Source organism: Benincasa hispida, chromosome 7 (assembly GCF_027475165.1).
Source record: "Benincasa hispida cultivar pf3 chromosome 7, pf3_genome.v1.1, whole genome shotgun sequence".
NCBI lineage: Eukaryota > Viridiplantae > Streptophyta > Magnoliopsida > Cucurbitales > Cucurbitaceae > Benincasa > Benincasa hispida.
In genome coordinates, this window is record NC_143484.1 from 35,562,093 (window position 1) to 35,585,759 (window position 23,667).

At 33.1% G+C, this 23,667-nt stretch overlaps 2 protein-coding genes and 1 long non-coding RNA gene across 4 annotated transcripts; 1 reads left to right on the forward strand and 2 right to left on the reverse strand.

The window, feature by feature from the left end:
* Window positions 1–4,004: 4,004 nt before the first annotated feature.
* LOC120081034 (uncharacterized) lies at window positions 4,005–4,691 on the reverse strand. The gene is made up of 2 exons (XM_039035714.1): window positions 4,302–4,691; window positions 4,005–4,193 (listed from the first exon to the last, which is right to left on the reverse strand). The coding sequence occupies exons 1-2, from the start codon at window positions 4,689–4,691 to the stop codon at window positions 4,005–4,007; spliced, it is 579 nt and encodes a 192-aa protein (XP_038891642.1).
* Window positions 4,692–18,542: 13,851 nt separating this feature from the next.
* On the forward strand, window positions 18,543–20,604 carry LOC120081694 (uncharacterized). The gene is made up of 3 exons (XR_016530763.1): window positions 18,543–18,793; window positions 18,912–19,057; window positions 19,154–20,604. It is a non-coding gene; the product is annotated as an uncharacterized LOC120081694 (long non-coding RNA).
* LOC120081693 (uncharacterized) lies at window positions 19,994–23,557 on the reverse strand. Of its 2 annotated transcripts, XM_090315723.1 has the most exons (3): window positions 23,473–23,557; window positions 23,206–23,326; window positions 19,994–20,651 (listed from the first exon to the last, which is right to left on the reverse strand). In XM_090315723.1, the coding sequence occupies exons 2-3, from the start codon at window positions 23,300–23,302 to the stop codon at window positions 20,320–20,322; spliced, it is 429 nt and encodes a 142-aa protein (XP_090171849.1). In that variant the 5' UTR covers window positions 23,303–23,326; window positions 23,473–23,557; the 3' UTR covers window positions 19,994–20,319. The 2 variants fall into 2 exon arrangements, with proteins under 2 accessions (XP_090171849.1, XP_038892711.1); XM_039036783.2 differs by lacking the exon at window positions 23,473–23,557 and having other exon boundaries at window positions 23,206–23,441.
* Between the last annotated feature and the right edge of the window lie 110 nt (window positions 23,558–23,667).

Below are 23,667 nucleotides of genomic sequence, written 5' to 3' on the forward strand. Positions count from 1 at the left end.
TTTCATGAGATGAAATATTAAAACTATAGGTTATAAATATAGTATGATAAGTTGGTTATCATTTATATTATAATAATATTAATTATTAGATAATTAATACTTTTTCTTTTAAATAACCAAATGTAGTGGGTGGTTATTGGATCATGGTAACCGTAGTATAAAGGAAAGTGGTTTCCTATTTTTTGAAAAGAAAGTTTTTCCTAAAAGTTTGAAAAGAATTTGAGTTTTCTCTCCAGCATAAAGAAACTCACGGAAGTCGTCAAGTAAATACAGATTTACTAAATGACGGTTGGGCGAGCTAAACGATCGTGCAGGTGTTAGCTAAACGATCGTGCAGGTGTTTACTAAACGATCGTATAGCTTTGCTAGATGATCGTTGGCCCAAGGTAAACGATCGTGTAGAATCGACTGAGCTAAATGATAGAGCTAAACAATCACATAGCTTTTGTTAGACGATCACATAGCTTTATCTAAACGATTGGGCATCGACCTATACGATAGGTCTCCGACTTCTCCCATTTGCCCAGTCGTGTACACGATTTGTCTTTCCTCCATTCATCTGCCTCACACTAAGTTCGAACAGAGCCTACCCTCTGGATTCTCACACCGAGAATACCAAGTTCGCCTTGTTGGTGGTGCCAGACTCAACTCGACACCATCGAGGTTTTTCGGAGGCCGTTCGTGGTACTACGGAGGTCGTTCGCTGTTATGGAGGAGTTTGTGATCGAGGAGATCATTGAGGACGAGCACAAAGTGTTCGTGTTGTGTTCGTGCGGTGTTGCAGTCGTGTAGATCGAGCGTTTGTGGTTGCGGTTGTTCGATCAAAGTCGCGCATCGAAGCATGGAGACACTTCTACTGTTGTTAGTACAGTTTCTCTCTCTGTACATTTGTTGTTTCATGCTGTAATTTCTCTATAAATTGTATAACTGCTTGTATTGAAGTTGACTGTAAATGATTTGTTGATTCATGATTGTAATTTGGAATAGTCTTGTTCCGCTGCTCATGGAAATCATCGCATCTGATTTCCTTTAAGGTCATGTTTGGAACAGCTTCCAAATCCATCAGAAATTTTCTGAGCTAGACAATCTTTTTAGCAGCTACATATTCTATCTCTATAATGGAATCCACAATACATCCTTGCTTAATGCTACGCCATACTATATGCCCTCCATTGAGAGTGAACACTGATCCCGATGTGGATTTCATAGAATCCTTATTAGTCTGAAAATCAGAGTTAGTGTATCTTGTAAGAATCAAATCCTTAGTGTCATACACAAACATATAGTTTCTCATTCTCCTAAGATACTTGAGAATAGTTTGAACCATTATCCAGTGATCAAATCCTAGATTGGATTGATATCTGCTATCACTCCCACTGTATGGAAGATATAAGGCTACCTACTGTAGATGCATATGGAATCCGTGTCATTTCCTCAACTTCTTGAGGTGCCTTAGGACATTGTTTCTTAGACAAAATAATTCTATGGTTAAAAGGTAATAAATCTTTCTTGAAATTTTGTATCGAATGCCTAACAAGCATTTTGTCAATATACAATACTTGAGACAAGGCTAGTGATTTGTTCTTACAATCCTTAATGATTTGGATCCTTAGAACAAATTGTGCTTCACCCAAATCTTTCATTTGGAACTGAGTAGATAGCCATTCCTTAATCTTAGTCAGAGAACCTATATTATTCTCAATGAGTGGGATATCATCCACATACAACACTAAGAAAACTACTGAACTGTTGAAGAACTTCTTGTAAACACAAGGTTCGTCAACATTTTGATCAAAGCCTTATTGACCGTGGCGTCAAACTCTATATTCCAAGATCGAGATGTTTGTTTCAATCCATAAATGGACTGATTTAGCTTGCAAACCTTTTGCTCTTTTCCTTGTTCAATAAATCCTTTTGGCTGAGACATGTAGATTATCTCATCAAAATTACTATTCAAAACGGTAGTCTTGACATCCGTTTTCTATATTTCATAGTCATAATATGTGGCAATGGACAAGAGAATTTGGATAGATTTTGACATAGCAACAGGCAAGATAGTTTCTCACAGTCTACTCCCTCAGCTTGAGTATAACCCTTTACTACTAATCTCACCTTAAAGGTTTGCACCTTTCCATTTACACCTCTTTTTCTCTTGTAGATCCACTTGCAACCTATAGGTTTAACTCCATTAGGTTTATCTACAAGTTGTCATATAGAATTGAAGTACATAGGCTCCATTTCTAGATTCATGGCTTTAATCCACTCATCCTTGTCCACATTACCCATTGCCTGCTTGTAGGTCAATGGATTGTCAACATCATCATCTTGTATGGCATTTTGAGCTTCCGTTAAACCCAAATAGTGAGTAGGTTAGATTATAATCCTCCCACTACGTCAGATTCCCTCAACTCTTGAGTAGGATGTGTTTAACTGGATGAAGCAATATAAAAAACTCTTGTTGAAGTGCTTTCTTCTTCAACAACTCTTGTTGAAGTTTCAGTAGTTTCTTTGGTAAGTTCACTTATACGATTTTCTTCTTGGTCTATATTCCCTAATGTGGTATTTCTCCAAGAAAGTTTCATTTGTCATTACAAACACTTTATTCTCTCTTGGATCATAAAAGTGACCACCTTTCGTTTCTTTGGAGTATCCTACAAAAAGGCATAATTAACATGGTTCCAATTTCTTTGGGTTTGTCACAAGCACGTGTGCTGGACATCTCCAAATCTTGAGATTCTCTAAACTACTTTTGCGATCTCTCCATAATTCAAAAGGCATTTCAGTAACACTATTTGACGAAACTTAGTTTAAAATGTATGATGCAGTCTCCACTGCATAACCCTAGAATGAGATAGGTAGAAAAGCATAACTTATCATAGATCGAACCATGTCTAATAGGGTTTTATTTCTCCTTTCTAATACACCATTTTGTTGAGGTGTATCGGATGCTGAGAGATGAGATGTGATTCCATGTTCTACCATATAGTTTTGGAATTCTATATCCATGTACTCTCCACCTCGATCTTATCAAAGTGTTTTTATCTTTTTAACCAATAAATTCTCAACTTCAGCCTTATACTCCTTGAACTTTTCAAGTATATCAGACTTATGTTGCAACAGGTAAATATACCCATATCTAGAATAATCGTTTGTAAAAGTGATGAAGTATTCAAACTCTCCTTTTGCTTTAACACTCATCGGGCCATAAAGCTCTAAATGTATAAGCTCCAAGAGTTCTTTGGGTCTATAACCTTTTCTAGAAAAATGTCGTTTTGTCATTTTTTCTTCTAGACAAGATTCACATACTGGTAAAGAATTTTCTTCTAACTCGTTTAGAGTCCATCTTAACTAACCTCAATCCTATTGAGATTAATATGACTTAGATTTAGATGCCAAAGATGAGCATTTTCTTTTGGAGAAACCTTTCTTCTTTTGTTTAGTGTGGTTGTAGTATTAAACATTTCAATATTATGGAGCATTTTAGATACTGACCTTAGTACATATAAGCTAATTTCGTTTGTTGCAGAACATATATCAACAAAAATTTTCGAGACAAATGCTTTATCACGAATAAAAGATATATTATAAGAGTGTTCTAACAAACATGAAATTGAAATCAAATTCCTCTTAAAATTAGGAATGTAGTAAAAATTGTCCAACAATATGAACTTTGAATTGAAAAATAACTTTAAGCTCCCAACTACAACTACCAAGATGACCTCCCCTATTCCAACTCGTCGAGTCATCTCTCTAACTTCAAGTTGCTTCCAGGAACTAGTTTCCTGTAAAGCAGTACAAATAGGGTTAGTGGCTCCTAAATCAAGTATCCAAGTATTATTATCATTTTCTACTAAACACGTTTTAAGAATCAATAAATCATATTTTTCTTCTTTTGCTTTCTTTTTTTTTTTTTTGCTAAATCCTTAGGGTAATTTCTCTTCCAATGCCCATTCTAGTTGCAATGGAAGCAGGTTCCTTTTTGCAGCTTTGACTTTTTTGCCCTTCTAGATAGTAGTAGAAATGATGGCTTTGTTCCCCTTTCCATCATTTTTCTTCTTCCAATTCTTGACACGGAAAGAGGAAGAAGGTATAGACTTAGTTCCAAAGGTCAAACCTTTGTGGAACTTCTTGTTGGAGAAGGCAACATTTGTCTCCCCATTGGTTCTTTTGACTTTCATTAAAGACTCAAAAGTCTGCAGCTCGTTAAGAATGGTGGTAAGGTTGTATTCAATTTTGTTCATAATACAATTTCTACCGAATTATAAGAAACTATTTAGTAGAGATTCCAAAACAAAACTCACTTGACTGGGCTCCTTTATGAGACCTCCTTTCATTTTGACGACATTGAAATGAATCATCATGTTAAGAACATGTTCCCTAACAGATGATCTTTCTGCCATCCATGCATTGAAGATGAACTTAAGAGCATCATGCATGGCTTGTGAGGAAGGTTTTCCAAACATATCACACAATGATTCCATGATCTCACGTGCAGTGATCATGGTCTCATGCTTTTCGATCAGGACTTTAGTTAAACCTACCAAAATGTAGACTTTGGCCTTATCATTGGCCTTGATCCACTTCTCATAAGCATCAGAAACATTTCGTGATGCATTGGGCTCAAAGACCAGAGGACATTCCTCTATCAGAACAAATTTAAGGTCGTTTATGACCAAGACAATATCTATCATATTCTTCCAAGTTGTATAATTTTCTCCGGCTAACTTTTCAGCTTTAAGATTTCTAGTGTAGCGCTAGTCATTTTGCTGATACAAAATGAATTACTTGTATTAGAAACTAATGCAAAAAAATCGTTTTAATCCAATCAGTTTAGCAAAAGAAATAATGAACCCCAACATCATTTTATTTTGCAATGATACTTTAGTGATTTAGTATAAATGTCACCTTGGGGCGAACAATTCACTAAACTGAGACATTCTCAATCAAATATTGCACCATGATAACCCTTATTCCTATAATATTTAATTACCATTGATTTAATCTAGGAATTATTAACTACCTTAATGTTTTCTTGTAAGTGTAAGCCTTCATTTTCAACCCTATAATCCCACCCCAACTAGTTTGCCTCAGATTAGAACGTAATTGGTGCAATTGATTATAGCGATCTTATCAATTTCTATAGTTTGTTATGTCCCTTTCCCGTGCAAATACCTTCCTTAGGGGGACGCTCCCAGGGTGCCACGAGGTCGAGCATGAAAAAAATATTTCAAACTAATGAAGAAGTCCGTAGGATGTGTTGACACATGTCCTTCTCCTACTTATTATAAACACTTTCTCCATTCACCTTGATATTGACCCATGCAAATACCTTCCTAAGGGAGAGTGCGCTTAGAGCACCACGAGGTTGAGCATGAATCTCACCTTGTGAATTTTTAGGGAGAATGTGAGTGGAAAATAACATATCATATACATCTTTTTCCTCCCACTAAGTGTTTTAAAAAAAATGAGTTTATTAACAAAAAAAAAATCCGACTAAATAATTAAACTAAGTCCTTGTTAATTTGCTCAATATAACATTTATGTTGAATATTTTAAAAATATGTGATTTTATTTATTAAACTCTTTAATAAACAAAAACATTTATTTCATGCTTATAAAATATTTGACTAATTCACCTCTCAGGTTAGTTCCCAAGTAGGGGTATTCTCGTTCCATCGGCTTAAATACCCCAGCTTAGATAGAACGTTCCGTGGACAAATATCCTTTATAGGCAATTATTTTATAAATTCAATCTTTTATGAAATTCATTTTAATCCTATTAAAACAGATTAAAAGATTAACCTATTACTAATCTATTAGAAGTATCTTTAACATAAGTCTAGGTGAATCAATTTTAAACCATTTAAAATTAGTTTGGACCTATGTTTGTATGCAACTCTTGATTATAGATTTTAATCTAATTCATAACTATTATAAAATAATGAAATTATTAAAACCAATAATTTGCATCTAATGACATTGATAAAATATAACAATTATATTTATCTAAATAATGTCATGCTCAATGCAAAGTTTATTTTCATCCGATAATAATAACACTTATAATTATCATCCATGAAAATAAACATATGTATTCATTTTCATTAAACAATATTATTATATTATTACTAATAAAAATAATTCACATGCTATCATACTATATAACAATTATAATTTAGTATGATGTATGAGCATGCTTAATTAATCATTCAACCATATAATATAACACTTATATTGAAAAAGATGCATGAAATATGTTTATTTTAAGGTGAGATTTTAAACTATATGACATACAATATGCATATTACTAATTTAATCATACAGAATTAAATTAAATAGCGAAATAGACCGAATTTGGCATATAAAAAAGTTATATCAATACAACTAATTTGTATTAATCTAATTAATTAAAATAAATAAAAAAAACATAAATACAAGGAAAAACTGATGCCCTAAAAGTTGGAGGAAGACTCGAACTAGTGACTATATGAGCGGACTGCTCAAGTGCCTCAGCCTCGGAGCGTCACGACATTGTACCCTAGCATCGCGACGCTATGGAAAAAACTAACATTCTACTTCGCATTGGAGCGTCGTGATGCTGTAGCATAGATTGCACAGATCTGCTTCGAAATTGCACTGAAATCCTCTATTTTTCATCCCGAACATCAACAACACTTGCAAAATGATTTATAGACTCGATTACTGAATTAAATGTCTAAATACAACGATCCCTTACATGATCAAATAGAGTAAAAACATTAATCTAAAGTGCCAAATTCGAAAACGTCTATTTGCAAACCCACATTCATAATGTAGAGAAAACAACCCACCTTTTTCTCTATTTTTGCTTCTAAAAATCGAAAATCAAAATTGCAAGAATTGGGCTTTGATACCAATAAAAGAGAATCTAATTCCCGTAGGAGCGTGTGATCGCCTTACAATTTTAAAAAAATGATTTTGTAAGAAACTAAAATCAATGAACTCATGAAAATATTCAAAGGATAAGCATACAAAAGGACCTAAATATGCTTCTAATGAAGAAGAAGGGAAGAAGTGAACTCAACCCTGTGGAATCTTTTCCTTCTTCATGTTTTCCCCTCCAAAGATCACGAACAATCTCAAGCTTCTCAACGAACAAGAACACCACCTCTAAGGCTATCTTTTTATTCTCTTAGAATTAAAAAAAAAAATTGGAAATATGAGCTCCAAGACCTTTTGATGGAGGATTTTTTAGAGAGAAATTCTTTTCGGAGAAGAGTGACTAGAGAGGAGGTAGAGGTTAGGTCATTTTTCACAAAAACAAACCCTTACCCTAAAAAGGTTATAATAGTATATTTATAAGGAGAGAGGGTAACCTCTTCTCCAAGCTTGTCCACTTTTCTCCTTTTAGCTAATTAATTAATTAACTATTATTTAATTAATTAGCATACAAATTAAATAACTATATACTAAATCAATTTTAATATAAAATTAATTAATTAATTAACATACAAATATCACATATTTATATGTATATATCTCTTTATGAATCCAATTCATCATAAATCTAATATTTGAATCTCGTTCAAATACATCTCTTATAATATAGTTTGGATTAGAGATCATATCCATTAGAATTCACTATACTTTATATTAAAAATATTTCTTTAATTAATTTGAACAATTCAAATAATTCGCTAACAAGGGGACATTTCTAGTGGGCCAGATTTCTTTCTGGTGGGCAGTTGTGAGTTTTCCACGTAAATTCTTGTGTTTCTTTTCTTTTAATTTCTCGGTTCTGTTTATTCGGGAGAAGTGGGAGGTTTTTCCCAATACGCCTAATGCAGTATTACCTTAATAAGGTTCCAAAATCTCCCAGATTTTTACGCACCACTATAAGAAAGAGATGCAAATGCAAAATAAGAATCCAGTTCTAATTTTATAGTCTGAAAACATGAAGATATGGAACTTAAAAAGACCAATTTTTCACGTCAATCCCTGAGAATCAGCCACGGTGATTCGGTGGAAGAACCCTAATAAAAGAAGAAAGCTGAAGCTGAAGAAGAACGATGGAAGAAATCTGAAGAAGAAGAAATAAATCAGGCATTCGGCATTGGTCAAAAGGGAACTGAAGTCGCATGAAGCTGAAGAAGAAAACTAAAGCCGCAAATCGAAGAAATTTGAAGGCACGTAAGAACCCTAAGCCGCATTGTGTTTTCAAACGTGGTTGTATTTTTAAATTTTACAGCTCAATCACTATGTATTTTGCATTTATGCAAAATCTATATTGTTAGGTTATGGACCTAATTTTAGTAATCTTTTTTGACATTTTTGCAAGCAGCCCAATATTTTTCTTTTAAGTAAATAAGTAGGTCAATCTCAAAATAAACCATTCATGTACACGATTACTTATAAACTTCGGAGTTTTGATTTCTACACCTAAATATTTTTTTAGGTAACTTTTTCAATAACTTTTGTATAAATTTGTAGATGCAATTTTAATGGATTTTTTCCTAAATTATTTCTTCTTAAAATATTGTAAGTTTTGAAACTTGTTATTAATATATAAGTTTCTAAATTTGTTAACAAATATTGTTGTTTCAAAGTAAAACTTAAAATTTCGAGGCACGTTTGTTTCTCTTCAAAATTAAATATTTTAAGCAAGTTCGTTTTGGAACTCTCTCGTTGCCTTATCCTCATCCTCTAGTTTGAAATTGAGGGGTGTGTTAGCTATTTTGAAATGGTTGGATTTAATGTCCTAAATCTTGTAGAATTCATAGTTTGTAATTTGTAAATATAAATTATTTATTTAATAAAATAAGATGTATTTTATTTGATATTTAAATTACATTAACTCAATCCAACAAACTAAAATCTAGGATTACTTAATGTAGCTTGAGCTGTATGTGGTAGACATACAGGTGAATTACGTTTACGTAATAACCTAAAAGGTCTGCACTATATGGATAAGGTTGGGTACCTTATCTTTGTGACACCGCGGATACGACCCACTTTGTAAGTGTTACAGACGATATGATCCATATTGTTCATGTAGAGACATGTGAGTGAGGTATCCTGTATAAAGTGTTTATATAATATTAGACCATGAAACGATTGGTTTCTCTCTATAACACCGTTAGTTGAACAAATTAACATTTCACTAGGATGACCATTGGTGACTTGACTTTAATCTTGAGAGAGTTGTAAACTCCTACCTATAAAGACAATCATTTGATTTGTATGGGTGAGAATGGTTAGTTTCGCTGACTCAATAATAAGCCTACCATTTTGGGAATTTGTTTAAGTTGAGAGCTAGAAACGCAGCTACACAAGATGAAATTCAATCATTCCCATTGTTAAGGAAAGTAGATGAATTACTCCCTTAATAGATAATTTCGGGTCTTGAACAATGAGGCCTCACCCCTTCATTAGCCTAAAAGAGGTTAGTTTATAGTTGAAATATATACTGTTTGTTCATTAGAGGCATCCGTGGTACTTAATGAGTTAGATGTAACTACAAGGGCAAAATAGTGATTTAACCCAGCTGTAATTTTGAACAATTCATGAAAGGTTAACTTACTGTTAAGTGGTTATATCCGTGGACATAAAAATATTTTTACAGTGAGAAGAGTACAGTTGTGGGTCTTTAGTGGAGTGACTTGCAGTTAATGAACATTGATTAATTTAATTAAAGAGTTTAATTAATTAATTTCATATCATTGGAGCTTCTAATATGTAAGTTCATAAGGTCTCTTTACTAGTTCATTAAGGGTTGAATAAGAATAAATTAATTTTAGATTAATTTGAATTGTTCAAATTAAATAAGGGAACTATTTGTATAAGATACAATTGATATAATATATATAAATACATTATAACATAAAGTTAATTTTGAATGAGATTCAAAATTATACTTTACTATACGAGTGAGATAAATATTTGAATAAAATTCAAATATTATTTATATGAATAAGATTCATATAAAACTCTAGGTTAAAACTAATATGAATGAGATTCATATTAAAAACTATAAATTATGTGAAAGAATATTATTTGAATAGGTTTCACATTAAATTAAGTATGTGATATTTTATGTATTAATTAATGCTATTTATTTAATTATATTAAATATGATTTAATATATATTTTAATTATATTAATATTATTAATATAATTATATTTAATTATATTTAATGATATTAAATTAATAATATTAAGAATAACTCCTAGGGAATTATTGTTTACGGGTGAATGGGGAGTTATTAAGTAATAACTTCCACTCTCTCACATAGTACATAAGAGTGTTTTCGCAAAATTACATAACACAGTTTGTTGGTTCTAAAAACTCTTTGAAAAAAAAAATAGTCTTAAGCTTTCTATCAAATTCATTTTTTTCTTCCCTTACCAAAATTGAAGAGCCCACACCTTCTTCGATTCTAATCACGAGAATAGTGAGGAACATCAATTAGTGGTGTTCTTTGTATGTTGTGTTCGAGGGAGAATCCAAGTGTTAGTGACGTTTGTGACAGTTTAATCCGTGGAGAAAATCCTGTAAGTGACGATCTTCAAAGGTTTGTTGCTTTCTCCCTTGAATCTGTTAAGCATAATGTATATTTAATGTTTATCATGGTTTTCTGTCACATGTTTTTTTTTTCCTTTGTTTTAAGTTTTTCCAAAACAAAATTTATTGGCACAAGATGATCATTCACTTCTGCTGAGGAGTTTAATTCCTTTGTAACAGTCATGGTCATAAATATATTTCCTAAGCATCTCCCACTCATTCTTCTTGTACTGAGATGCCCCTAACATACCATTTACAACATTCTTGCAAACATTTGAACTCAAATGACTTTGAATTTGATTGTGAAGTCATAAATTGAAAATTCTTCTTCATTACTATTACATAAAAATACTTTGACAATATTTCTTTACTTCCAAATATATCATTTTCCTTTAAATCATCATTAAAATCAATATCTCGTATAACTTGATCATTCGAAGAAGAACTAGAAGAACCTAAACATAACAGTCTATCACCACCTCCATTACTAATACCATTACAAAATCCTTCTAAAGAATGATGACTAACGTGAACAATTAAATGATGACTAGTACTTGCATCTTTAACTAAAGTTAGAAGCCAACTAAAATCCTTATCGTGTTTTATTGGGAACACATATTTAATATTAGGTTGACAAAAATCCAATAATACTAATAAATCTATAGAAGCATCCAACTGAATTTCTCCCAATACCAAACTAACTAAACCATTAAAGTTTATCATATCATCAACAAAAACTCCAGCAACACTATAATTCTCATAACAATTGTAATGGGTCCACTATCCACCATAGAAACAAAACTATATGAAAATTAACCATGGTATCATATTACTGCAGAAAAGGAAAAAAAGATTGTATAAGAAATCAATAGTGAAAATATCCATTACAGATAGACAAAGATTGAAGTCTATCACTGTCTATCATTGATAGATAGGACTCTATTTCTGTCTATCAGTGATTGATCGAGATAAAGTTGTCCTGAAAAGGATTGTAAACAAAATTAATGAATAAGCACATTATACAAACACAAACACAAACCAATACAAACAAGTCTAAAAAAAGAAAAAAAAAAAAGACAAAATACACATTAATATATGTCTATCACGACGTTCTATTTACATTACATCTATCATAAAGATAGAGTTCTATTTATGTCTATCACTAATATAGATAGAGTTCTATCACTTACAAACACAAACCAAGATGGACTCCAAACACAAAATTGTTGAACTTCTATCGCTATCTATATAACTCTATCTATCATTGATAGCTAGTGGTAGAACTTTATCACAGTCTATCAACGATCAACACTGATAGACTAGTGATGGACAATGATAGAAGATTTTCTCGTCCTAAATTATATATACATCTTCACACCAACAAATAAAAAACAGAGAAGAACATACAAAAGAAGTAAATTGCAAACACAAACAAAAACAAATACAAACAAATCTAAAACAGAAAAAAAACACATAATAAAGATAAACCAAGATAGGTATAGAGTTCTATCACTTACAAACATAAACCAAGATAGAATCCAAACACAAATCTATATAGAATTATATATCACTGATAGATAGGGATACATCTTTATCCCAGTCTATCAACGACAAACAATGATACAAATATATCTAGACAGTGATAAAGTTATATCACTTTCTATCATTGATAACTGCATGTTGTTTTCTAATTGAGACCACATTTATGTCGGGTGAATGGGTATCAATCAATCGTTATTTTAGTTAGTGGGGTCCATCTGATTGCTTTTGATATTGTTTACATGTCTGTTCGTAATTGTAATTAGATGTGGGATCCACTATACTATCTGTAATCAAATCTTGTAAATAGATTGATCTTTAGAAGGTGCTCAATTCGATTGAGTTTGAATATGCAATGGGACCCACTTATTTTATTAAAATATTTTATGACGAACTTGAAGGAATCGAATTCATCAACGCAAGCGCGTGAATGCTTGTGCTTTCGAAATTTGTTTTGAAAATTAAGAAAAAACAGAGAAAACATACAGAATATAATAGATATAAATTAATAAGCATGTTGTATATGGAAGAAAACATACCCTTGATGACCTTCTTCAATGTTTTCCTCTGCACGAACTACTTGAAAACTTTCTTCAAGAATTCCTTTTTTGTGATTGAAAACTTATAGAAATACAAGTTATTGTAGTCTTTTACTTAAAATAATGAGGTTAGAAATGCAGAATATGTGTTAATCTTATGAAGAATTAATGCTTGAAATGATGTTTGTGCTGAAGTACGCTAAAAATGCCCGCTGACTGCATTTCATGAGTTTTATTGCGTCAAAGTGTTTATTTTGCAACTGATCGCAGGTTCGCATGCACTGGTCTTCCACCCGATGAAATAGTTGATTGGTTGATATGGACACATAATATATCTGTAGTAAGGTGAGTTTAGCTGTCAATTTTTAGTGGAGTGTCTGGTAGTTAAGAGATGGTGGATCTCATGACTAAAGAGTTTAGTCAGTTATTCACGTACCATTGAAGCTTCAAGCTACAGAACCATAAGGTCCCCTTAGTAGCTCAATGGATTCAAGTTGAGAATCAGTTCTTGGTGTTAAATTTTCAAATTGACAAGAGGAAATTTGATTATATATGATATGATCATTGGAAGCAAGAAAACTCTAACAACTGCCTTTTTTCCTTCACTTCTTTACTACAACTTGTTGTTGTCTTACATTTTGATTTAAGAGTTTATTTATTTATTTATAAACAACAACTCTATTTCTATTTATTTATCATCATATCTACTTTCATCATCTTCTCTATTTCTACCTTTGCTTTTTCTTTCATCATGAGTAATTAATCTTCACGGGGTAAGGGGAAAGATTAATGTTTTGAACTAAGTTAAACCTTTAAAGATTAAGCCCTTTTGCTTAGTGTATGACTATTTAAATGCTTGCCTATGATCATTCATTGAGTAAAGTAGTTATGACTAACTGCCTGAGAGGGTAAGTAGTTGTGGATCTCACTAAGCAAAGTAAGAAGTATTTCTAGAGATAGAAATAACCTTATACTCAATGCAACATCACTCACGTGTCATAGAAATATGACAAGTGTGGCTGGCTGCCGAGAGGTGTGCGATGAACAGATATTGCAAGCTAGGATCACCCTTAAAGTAAACTTAGGGATGCGACAAGAATCTCCCCCAAACCTTGCCTTCTCCATACATTTTTCACATGTTAAAGTTGTTGTTAATCTCAAGTTCCTCGGAATCAAGAAACTTGTAGTTTGTTTATACTTGGCAAATTATAAGAAAAAATTGTGACAAGCGCATGATTAACTGCAACTATACACACAATCAGTTCAACGAAAAGACACTCTAGTATAGTTTATGTCAATCAAATTTAGTAGTTCAATAAGTTTTTGGTGTCGTTGCCGGGATTTGGAACTAATTCAATGTTTGATTTTGTGTTTTTGCAGCGCACCCTTTCGATTTTTGGAGTATTGCTAGCTTAAGTGATAAATGACAAACAGTATATGAGTACGGGTGCTGAACCTGAATTCAATATTGACCTTGGAATTGAGAGAACTTTTCGTCATAGAGCAAGGAAAAATAGGAACAAACGAAAAAGGAATATGGCTAACAATAACAACTAGAATAATCAGGCTGGGTAAATGACGTGTTTGGGCCAAGTCAACAAGATCCCATTTTTCTGGCCGTAGACCGCAACATTCCTATGAGGAATTATGCGGCCCTGAATCTCTACGATTTCTCACCTGGTATTATGCGGCCAACCCTCAAGGAGAATGCTAGGTTTGAGATTAAGTCGGTGATGCTACAAATGATTTAAACTGTATAGTAGTTTGGAGGGATCCAAGGTGAAGATCCTCATGCCCACCTGACAAGCTTTGTAGAAATGTGCAATACATTCTCTATTATAGGCGTCACACCAGAAGGAATCAGGCTCTCTCTTTATCCTTACACTATTTGCGATGAGTCCAAGAAATGGGCCTATTTTTTGGAGTCGAATTAGATTGTATCTTGGGACCAGTTAGTGGAACAGTTTATGAAAAAGTTCTTCCCTCTCGCTGTTAACGGAAGAAGACAGCAGAACATCTTGAATTTTGAACAAGGAGACTCAGAAACGTTGAGCGCTGCTTGAGTCTGATTTAGGCGTCTTATACGTAATTGCCCGCACATTGGCATCCTTGACTGCGTTTTGATGGAGTATTTTTACAATAGGCTAATCGAATTTTGCAATTGGTAGCTGATGCCTCTGCAGTAGGCGACCTGATGGACAAGACCTATATTGAGACCAAAGCGATATTGGACAAGATTTTCAGAAATACGAATGATTGGGTAGATGACAGTTACAGAAATAGGAATGCAGATAGGAGAAAGATGGAAGGAGCAATAGTACTGGCAAATGCGGTGAGCTCACTAGTTGTCTAAATGGCCAATGTTACTTCTCTTTTACAAACTATGGCAATAAATCAAGGTGCGTTGAATAAGTATGTTGCTCAGTTGAACACCATGACGCAAGTTGCGGCGATAAGCCGTGTACAATGTGGAGAGCCTCACTCAGTTGATACATGTCTACGTGACCTTCAGACGGTTCTCTCCATCCACAATAACTCGTTTAGTAACACTTACAATCCGGGTTGGAGGAATCACCCCAATTTCTCTTGGAGAGGAAGTCAAGTACAGTTATGCAGAAAAATGCACACCAACAATAGTAAGCGCATATAGGGAATCTACCTGGATTCAATCAGCACCCCCACGACTATCCACAAAACCAGAATCGACCTCATTACAACCATAATCATGCGTCAAGTTCGAATGCTTTGTCATCATTGGACATGCTTCTCAAAGAATACATTCAGAAAAACGATGTGTTAATCCAATTGCAAGCCTCCTCAATATAGAATCTAGAGGTGCAAGTAGGGCAGATTGCCAATGATCTAAAGAACAGGCAACCAGACACCCTACTTAGTAACACTGAGGCTCCTCGTGGAAATGGCAAGGAGTAGTACCAAGCCATGACACTGCGAAGTGAGAGAACAATGAGTAAACTGCCTGCTGAGACCCAAGAAAGCAAACCAATGAAGCTATGAAATCACAGACTCTAAGAGAACAAAAAATTAAGATTCCAACAACTACTCCAATTAACCCTGATAACCCTGAATTCTTAACAGATTTGCATTATGTGACCTAGGAGTCAACATCAACTTGATGCCACTGTCCATTTTTAAAAAGCTAGGCATTAGTGAGTCGATTCCTACTCCCATGACCTTGCAACTAGCTGACCGGTCCATAACGTACCCAGAAGAGAAGATAAAAGATGTTCTTATGCAAGTTGATAAATTCATCTTCCTTGTGGATTTTATTATTCTGGATTACGAAGTTGGCCCGAAAATACCAATCATCCTTATTCTATGATATGTCTCGTGAAGTCGTCTTTCTCGTGAAAATGAATTTGTCAAAATTTACACGAAAGTTGAGTTGGTTCAACTTTACGAGACAACTCATTCGTTCAACTTGTGCAACTTTCTCGTAAAGTTGACCAAGTCAACTTTCTCGTAAAGTGACCAAGTCAACTCTCTCGTAAAGTTGACTTGGTCAACTTAAGTCAATTTTCTCCTAAGTTTTTTGAATATTTATTTATACATTTTATTTCGGCCAATAAGTTTTATTTTCACTTGCAAAACATCTTGCGTGTTTGTTTACTACGGTGGTATTTGGAATGAGGATGAATGAGAAACAAAATAGTCTGTCGTTTGTCTCATAAAGTTATATATATATGTCTTGTGAAGTTACTTCATGAGACAAATTTCACGAGATAAAAGACATAAATCAACTTAACTTTACGAGACAAAAGATTGACTTTTGTCTCTCGTAAAGTTGAGTTGATTTCAGTCTTTTGTCTCGTGAAGTAACTTCACAAGAAAAACTTACAACATTATGGGACAAACGACAGAGAACTTTCACGCTATTTTAGAAACTTCCCACTGTTGTGAATACTTTATGAGACAAATATTCATAATAACTTCACGAGATATTTGTCTCGTGAAGTTCCGAAAAATGCGAAATCAAACCCATACGAAGTTTACCCCCTTACCCCACATATTTTACAAGATGAAATGACAAATATGTCATTGATAGAAAAGAGTTTTGGTTTTTTCACTACACATTCCTACTAGAAATCACATAGATTCCCCCCTATGTACAATATAATCGATTGATAATCTTTTGGAAATAAAGAAAATGGAAAAGGTACTTGTGTACCTTTTGTCAAAATCTGAATCGGGTGAAGGGGGAAACGGAAGACGTTCAACAACCACGAAAGATGAGTCTTCTTTATAGAGGTAAGGGAGTCTTTGCGAGAAGAGAGTCCAACAATGATTGAAAACTTAGCGAGAAGAAGTAGAAAACCCTAACTTCCATGGGAAGAAGAAGTCTCTGTGATAACATTTGTCATTTCAAGTTCTATTGAGTGGAAAATTTGTATTTTTACGTGGTGGGTGTTTTGAATTTCAAGCTTAGCCCTAAAAAAATAAAATTTTTAAAACATGTGCAACTACTAATACTAACACGTAGTAATAGTGGAAACACGAGGTCGATCCTTAGGGACTCTTTTAACTAACAAACTTGACTTTTGAATTCCAATTTGTGGGGGGTTTGTTGAACTTTTAGAAGTAAAGTAAAACTAAAACTAGAATTGATATGAATTTTGTAAGAGACTAATAGTAGAGAGCATAAAAGAATTTTTGCTAAGATTCAATGTAAAATATCTTGGGAAATTATGTTGGTTAGTCTAATTCAATCATTGGCTTAATTATATTTATGCAATTTAATTGTTCTATAATCCATTAGAGACATGCCCTAACGTCCCAGTTAGTTAATTAACCTAAAATTGTCAATTAACCCTAATTTAGTTCTAAGATGCTTCTTAAAGACATTCCACATAAAATTCCCAAATTGCATCAAGAATGAATGATTTGTTTGATTGTTCTAAACTAGCCATACTTTGAAGAGAAGTCCACATTTTCATTCAAGATTTTTAGTCAACTTCATTAAAATTATGCTATAGAGCCATGTAATTTTGCATAAAAAATCTGACAAATTTGAGGTGTTAACTCATTTCTATCAAATTTTATTCAAATTAAAATAAAAAAACATCCAAGAACAATCAATTACATAAGATAGAAATACAAGAAAAAGCCTCAAGAATTTACTAACCTAACAATTTTCCCGAGAAAGAATATTAACTAGCCATGAAGTGGTAAATTCTTGAAGAAATCCATTGAATCAAATAAGAAAATGATTCGAGAATGAAGAAATTACAGAAATTTCTCTTCAGAATCATGAAAATTGATCTCTCTTTCATAAAAAAAGTGGCCTCTCTCCCTTAAAAATTCTGGAAAAACTGAGTTTCAATGGCTGCAGGTTGTAGCGTTGCGATCCTGGAGTGACGTTGGCTTGACGTTCACTTGCGCGAAGGCGCACACATTTTGTTTCCCCTTCAATGTTCGTAGTGTCACATCACTATTGTTATGTAGCGTTGCGAACTCTGTATGGCCGAATTAAGCATGCTAACCTTTCAGCGCTGCTCAATGCTGGTTTGAGGGTTGTGACGCTACTTCCAGTTGCATTTTTAAACATTTTGACTTTCTTTAATTATGTAACTTTCTTGGTCTGTTTTGCTCTTTTTTAATTCAAATTTCTTGTAATGACTCCAAAATGTTCCCTAAAATTGACATATTAAAGCAAATGAATAGAGTAAAATCGAGGGATTTAATAAAAAGATATAGTTTTTTCAAGACCTATTAATAGATCCCTCAACTTAAAGTCTGAAAAGTTAAAAAAGTAGTTTTGAAAATGAAGTTACTTTTGAATGAGTAAAAACTTTTTGGGTCAAAAATGACGATATTTCAATAATGGAAAACAAAGTTCAAGAATTTTTTTTTTTTTTTTAAATGAAAGATATTAATGTAATATAGCCACGTTTTATGTCTAAAGCCCCAGACAACCTCGATTATTTTAAAGTTAATATCCCCTAAACAAAATTTTCGACGCCAAAGCTTCGATGGCGGGAACCAATGATCGAAGGAAACACCATCGAAACCCCGTAGTAGAGAGAGGAAGAAAGATTTGGTAGACCGGCGTAGCGAACAGAAATCAGTAGTTTCTTCTCAAGCGCCATTCCCCAAATGCCGCTTCAATGCCTTAAGCAATGGATGATCATCGATGAAGCTCGTCGAGGCCTCGTTTTAGGTTTTACATTTTCTTATTCTACTTTTCGCATCTCTGATTTCTTTCCGATTGTCGAATTTTGCACATGAATTTGATAATCACTTTTTTTTTTCAATATTCACTCGATTCGATCTCATAGCCGATGATGTATATATGAATGCTTGTCCTGCGGGCGTTTCTATTCGAAAAGATGTGCCGAAGAACAGAGAGGAATCATCAATGTTTTCTCAGGAGTCGATCCTTAATGGATGACTGTGGATGAAGTTGGTCGAGTTCTTGTTTTAGGTGTTTGCATTTTTCTTATTCGAATGTTCGCATCGTATTTCGGTATACGAATTTGAGAACCTTTTTGGTTTTTGAAAATTTACCATTTGTTCTCAGGACCAGTAGCGTACGGATACTCGGACCGTGGTCGTTATTCCTATATGAAAAAGCACTTTCGTCTTCTGATTCCTTTCTAATCATTTCTCTCATCACATCATCGTTTGAATTGTTTCATTTTCTTAAGTTTTGATGTTTTGCTTGCAGACTCAAAAACACTGAAAGAAGAGAAGACACAGGAGCTCTCACATTCAAAACACTGAATAAGTCGGTAGTTAGTAGTTTAGAATTTCTTTCGTATGTAGACAAAATGAAAGTTTCATTTTGTCTACATACACTTCCATTTTGCTCTATTATCATCATCATTATTATTACTATGTAGAAGATGGATCTTAGCCCGAATCTTGTCTCGAAGAAAATCGGTGTTATATCACTCTGAGTTCAAGCTTACAAGTTAGGGGAAGTTTAAGTTTCTTAAAATACGTTCTGAACACTCATTCCCTCTTGCACGGGTTCTATTATTACGTAAAATAGAGAGGAAATAATATTTTAGGAAGTCATTGTTATACATTATTAAATCACCATGGATTCAAAAGTATAAGCTTATACGTTAGGATAGATAATACTCCCATAGCCTCTCTGTTATTGTTAATATATGTACATCAAAGGGTGACTGTCGCTTGAAGCACTATAGTTTCTCTCCATTTACTTCATCAAGAAATATTACTTATTTGTACCGACTCCACGAATTAAGATACTGACACAATGTATCATATGAAAACTGTCTCTTCTGGGCCTTTTGCTTCTGAAATTTCGTCTTTATCAATAAATTGAAATAGGATAAACCAAAATGATCACGACTCTGCAATCGGTCTAATCATCAAGGTTGTAGCATAGGAATATTTCTAACCGAGGTGAATCACTCCCTGGTTTCTTACATTCATAATATCAGTTATGTGATTTTAATGTCTGCCAGAAAATCATCTAATTGACGCAATTAAGAGTCTATGTGCAATACAATGGTTACCCAAAAAAGAAAAAGAAAAGCAAAGAAGACTTTATGAGGTTGTCTCTTTAAGACTGTACATACAATCATCTGCAAGCCAAGTATTTTGCTTTTTTCTTGACCTCAACAGGAAATGACGGGCCAACAACAAAGATGAAGCACACACCTCAATCAGCACATGTAACAATGTTCTTGTGTCCCTATGGAGACAGCTTTGATATCAGAAAACTCCATAGAGATGAGCAATGGCAGCCAAAACTGCAGCTACCAGAAGCCCCCTGTTGTTCTCATGGCGATTTCCTGCATTATGTGGTCGACCTTGGCGGTGATGTGCTTGTGCCGAACCAGCTGCATAAACAGGGATTACGGCTGTACCTCCTCCATTATGAGGTCTACTGCCACCACCATTTTCTCCACCGCCGGCAACCGCACTTCCCTGACCAATCCCATTAGAAACGGTGATTTCAGTTGCACTGTATCTTCTGGCAATCTGGTTAGTAATCCCATCTTTGCTACGTTTTTCCGTGTAGGTTTTCTGTTGGTAATTAGACTCTGCATACATATAGAACATATTAAAGGAATGTAAGTGGTAACTAGTAAGTTTTCTTTTGATGACCTTTTGTTTCTTTTTGGGAAATGTGTAGGTGTATATTATTCATGGCACGCACTTTTGAGGCACCAAAAATTTCCATTCTATAAGTTTCCAATTACCTCGAAATACATTTTTTTATTTAAATCTCATTTTAGTGTCCGAACTTTTGAGTTCGATAACTTTTAAAATGCCCGTCTTCTCGTAAACTTTCAAGTCTTTTCTTTTTTGGTTTTTGAATTTTGTTAAAATATTTATTTTACTCTCTAAATTTATAGAAAAAAGCAATAATTTGATTGTCTTTATTATTCTACTATTAATATATTAAGACACATTCAAAGTCACGTCTCATATCTGAACGCACATACAAATATATTTTGAAACTTTTCAACTCAAAAAACCTGTTTTAAAAAGGCAAGTTTAATTTTCTGATATTTCAGGAAACATAAACAGTTTTATGTGGTTAAAATCATCGTTAGTGAAATGAATTTTGTTACATTTTTCTAAAAAATAGACCCTATATTTTTTTGTTTTCCAAACTCCTTTTTTCCTTCTCTAACCATGTAGTTTAAAATTACAATTTTAATATTAATGTATATATTCTCTAATTAAATACAGAGTATAAAAAGTAGTAGGAAGAGCTTATTGAACAAGTTTTTGAACTATAATAATGGAAAACACTTCTTAAAAAACACATAATATTTGCAACCAAACATATATGTAACTTGTATGCATCATGTATCATAAAATAAATGATAGTTTAATGATATGATCACTTTGTTCTTATTAAGTATTACCACTAAATAAAAAAACTAAATTGGAGACTATGAATATGTTGACTAATTAGAATAGTGATAGGTTTGGAACACTTTTCCTTATTTTATTAAGGATGGGGAAGAATTTGAAAGCTCCCCCTCCCTCCCATCAGTCTCAACATATGAGAATTGATACAAAATCTTCACTAACTCTCATGGCCTCAAATGGCCTTACAAATACCTCCTCTCCCGTGGGCCCCCCTCTCTCTCTTTTCTGTTTTTTCCTCTTCTAACTAACAATATTCCTTGGCCCACTACATTCTCTCAAATTTCCCTAACTTACACATTTTCTTTCATTTTCTTTTCATATACCTTGGTTATTAAAGGTCTATCAGATAGTTCATTATTTAATCACTTTTGTCAATATTGAGTGAGAAAGCTACAGTTAGTGGAAAAGCCATATATTATTATGGCCCTCCATTCACATGATATTAAACTTTATTTTATTTGTATATTTATTTTCATTCGACATTGTATAAGACATATTAACCTGCACTCCTCATTCACCTATGTTCTTGGGAAAATGATAAGAAATAGCATCTTTTTTAACTTTTTATTTTACACCATCACCCTTCTTGAAAAGCCGTTCACTCGTTCCAAAAGACGCTAATTTTATAAGATTAAAAATTTAAACATACTATTTCCAATAAGTTCCCATATATTCTTTCGTTAATCTTTTATTCTTTTCTTTTTTCACATTACTATTTTATTCATAACTTCAATCATACTAATTTGTCGTTTACTTTATATACACCCACACATGTTTATCTGGAATGCATGCTTTATTACAGTTTCTTGTCGGTTTCATTATTCAACTTTGTCGTATATACTTTATTATGTGCTTGATTTTGACTAAAGCATTGTTGTAATTAAAGTTATCCTAACCAAAACTTCTGAGCTAACGAGTCTTTTAATATGATATCGATAGTGGAAGTCATTCAGAATTTTAGTATTAGTATGATTAAATTTAGTGTAAATTATAAAAATCATTTGAATTAACATAAAAATTGAATCCTTATATTTTATTCAAATGTTAAAATTAAACCATAAAATTTATAATAATTACAAAAATTAGACGTACAAATAATAAAAACTAAACTCTTAAATTTATACAAATATTACCATTTATACAATATAATTTTCAATATCTAATTTGACCCGATAATAATATTTATATAATTTTGAGAATTCAAATTTTAATTTTAAAATTTAAGGATATAATTATAACTAATTATTTTAAGTTATAAGTTTAAGCTTCTGAGATGGACTATTTAACCGAAGTTTACTTTTTACCTTAACAATTAATTACCTTTCACGTCTTTCAAGAGAAGAGAATAAGGATGAACTTATAGCACTAACAAAAACACCCATCGACATAATGGTCTTTTGAGCTTTTTAAGGAAAAAATATCCCTGCCCTGACATTCCTTTGAATTCCCTCAAATTTACGTCCCATTCAAAATTATTGAAATCCTTATGTTAGATTATTGTGAGGCAGTAATTTTCCTTTAAGGAATTATTAATTTTTCCGCAAGTGGAGACTAGACTTTGATTTAGAACTAGATACCAAGAAATGATTTCATGTTATCTTTGATTCAATTTTGAAATTGTGTAGCCCAAAAAAGTGAACATACGCAGAAGATTTGTGATAAAACTGGGTGAAATGAATTGAACTTTCTCAAGAGGTTGGAAAGGATACTTACCTGTTGGGAAGATTTGTTGCTGGAGAGCAGCAGATGAAATGGCCATGGTAGAACATAACAGCAAGAGAATCAATCTTACCCTTCTTCTTCTTCCCATTGTAATAGAAACAGCCAAGCTTCTCTGTATGTGGTTTATAGGAAAATGGTGTGATTTATTTATACAAAACGGTGGGGAAGTGGAAGTTTTTAGGTTCTTCCAATCCACTAAAGCAATCTTATCTCTTTAAGGACACGGACACGGAACAGAGGGTTTAGAATAAGACTTACTTTTAAAAAGAAACACGAACTCGAATCTTTTTCTTTTCCTCTTCTGAAACTGTTGAAGGCCCCTCAGGATTAGTACACGGTTTTCACTCTTCTGCTTCACTGTTGTTTGATATAGTAATAATAATCAAAACTTAATAGGTATGATGTGACCCCACTAATAAGAGAACTTAGGTTTCTGTTCTCCGTTTAATTTCT

Coding starts and splice junctions, on each gene's coding strand:
- LOC120081034 (XM_039035714.1), bottom strand. CDS start 4,691: ATGATAGATATTGTCTTGGTCATAAACGACCTTAAATTTGTTCTGATA. Junction 4,194..4,301: donor TCATAAAGGAGCCCAGTCAA/GTGAGTTTTGTT, acceptor AACGAGCTGCAG/ACTTTTGAGTCTTTAATGAA.
- LOC120081693 (XM_090315723.1), bottom strand. CDS start 23,302: ATGGGAAGAAGAAGAAGGGTAAGATTGATTCTCTTGCTGTTATGTTCT. Junction 20,652..23,205: donor GCAACAAATCTTCCCAACAG/GTAAGTATCCTT, acceptor ATATGTATGCAG/AGTCTAATTACCAACAGAAA.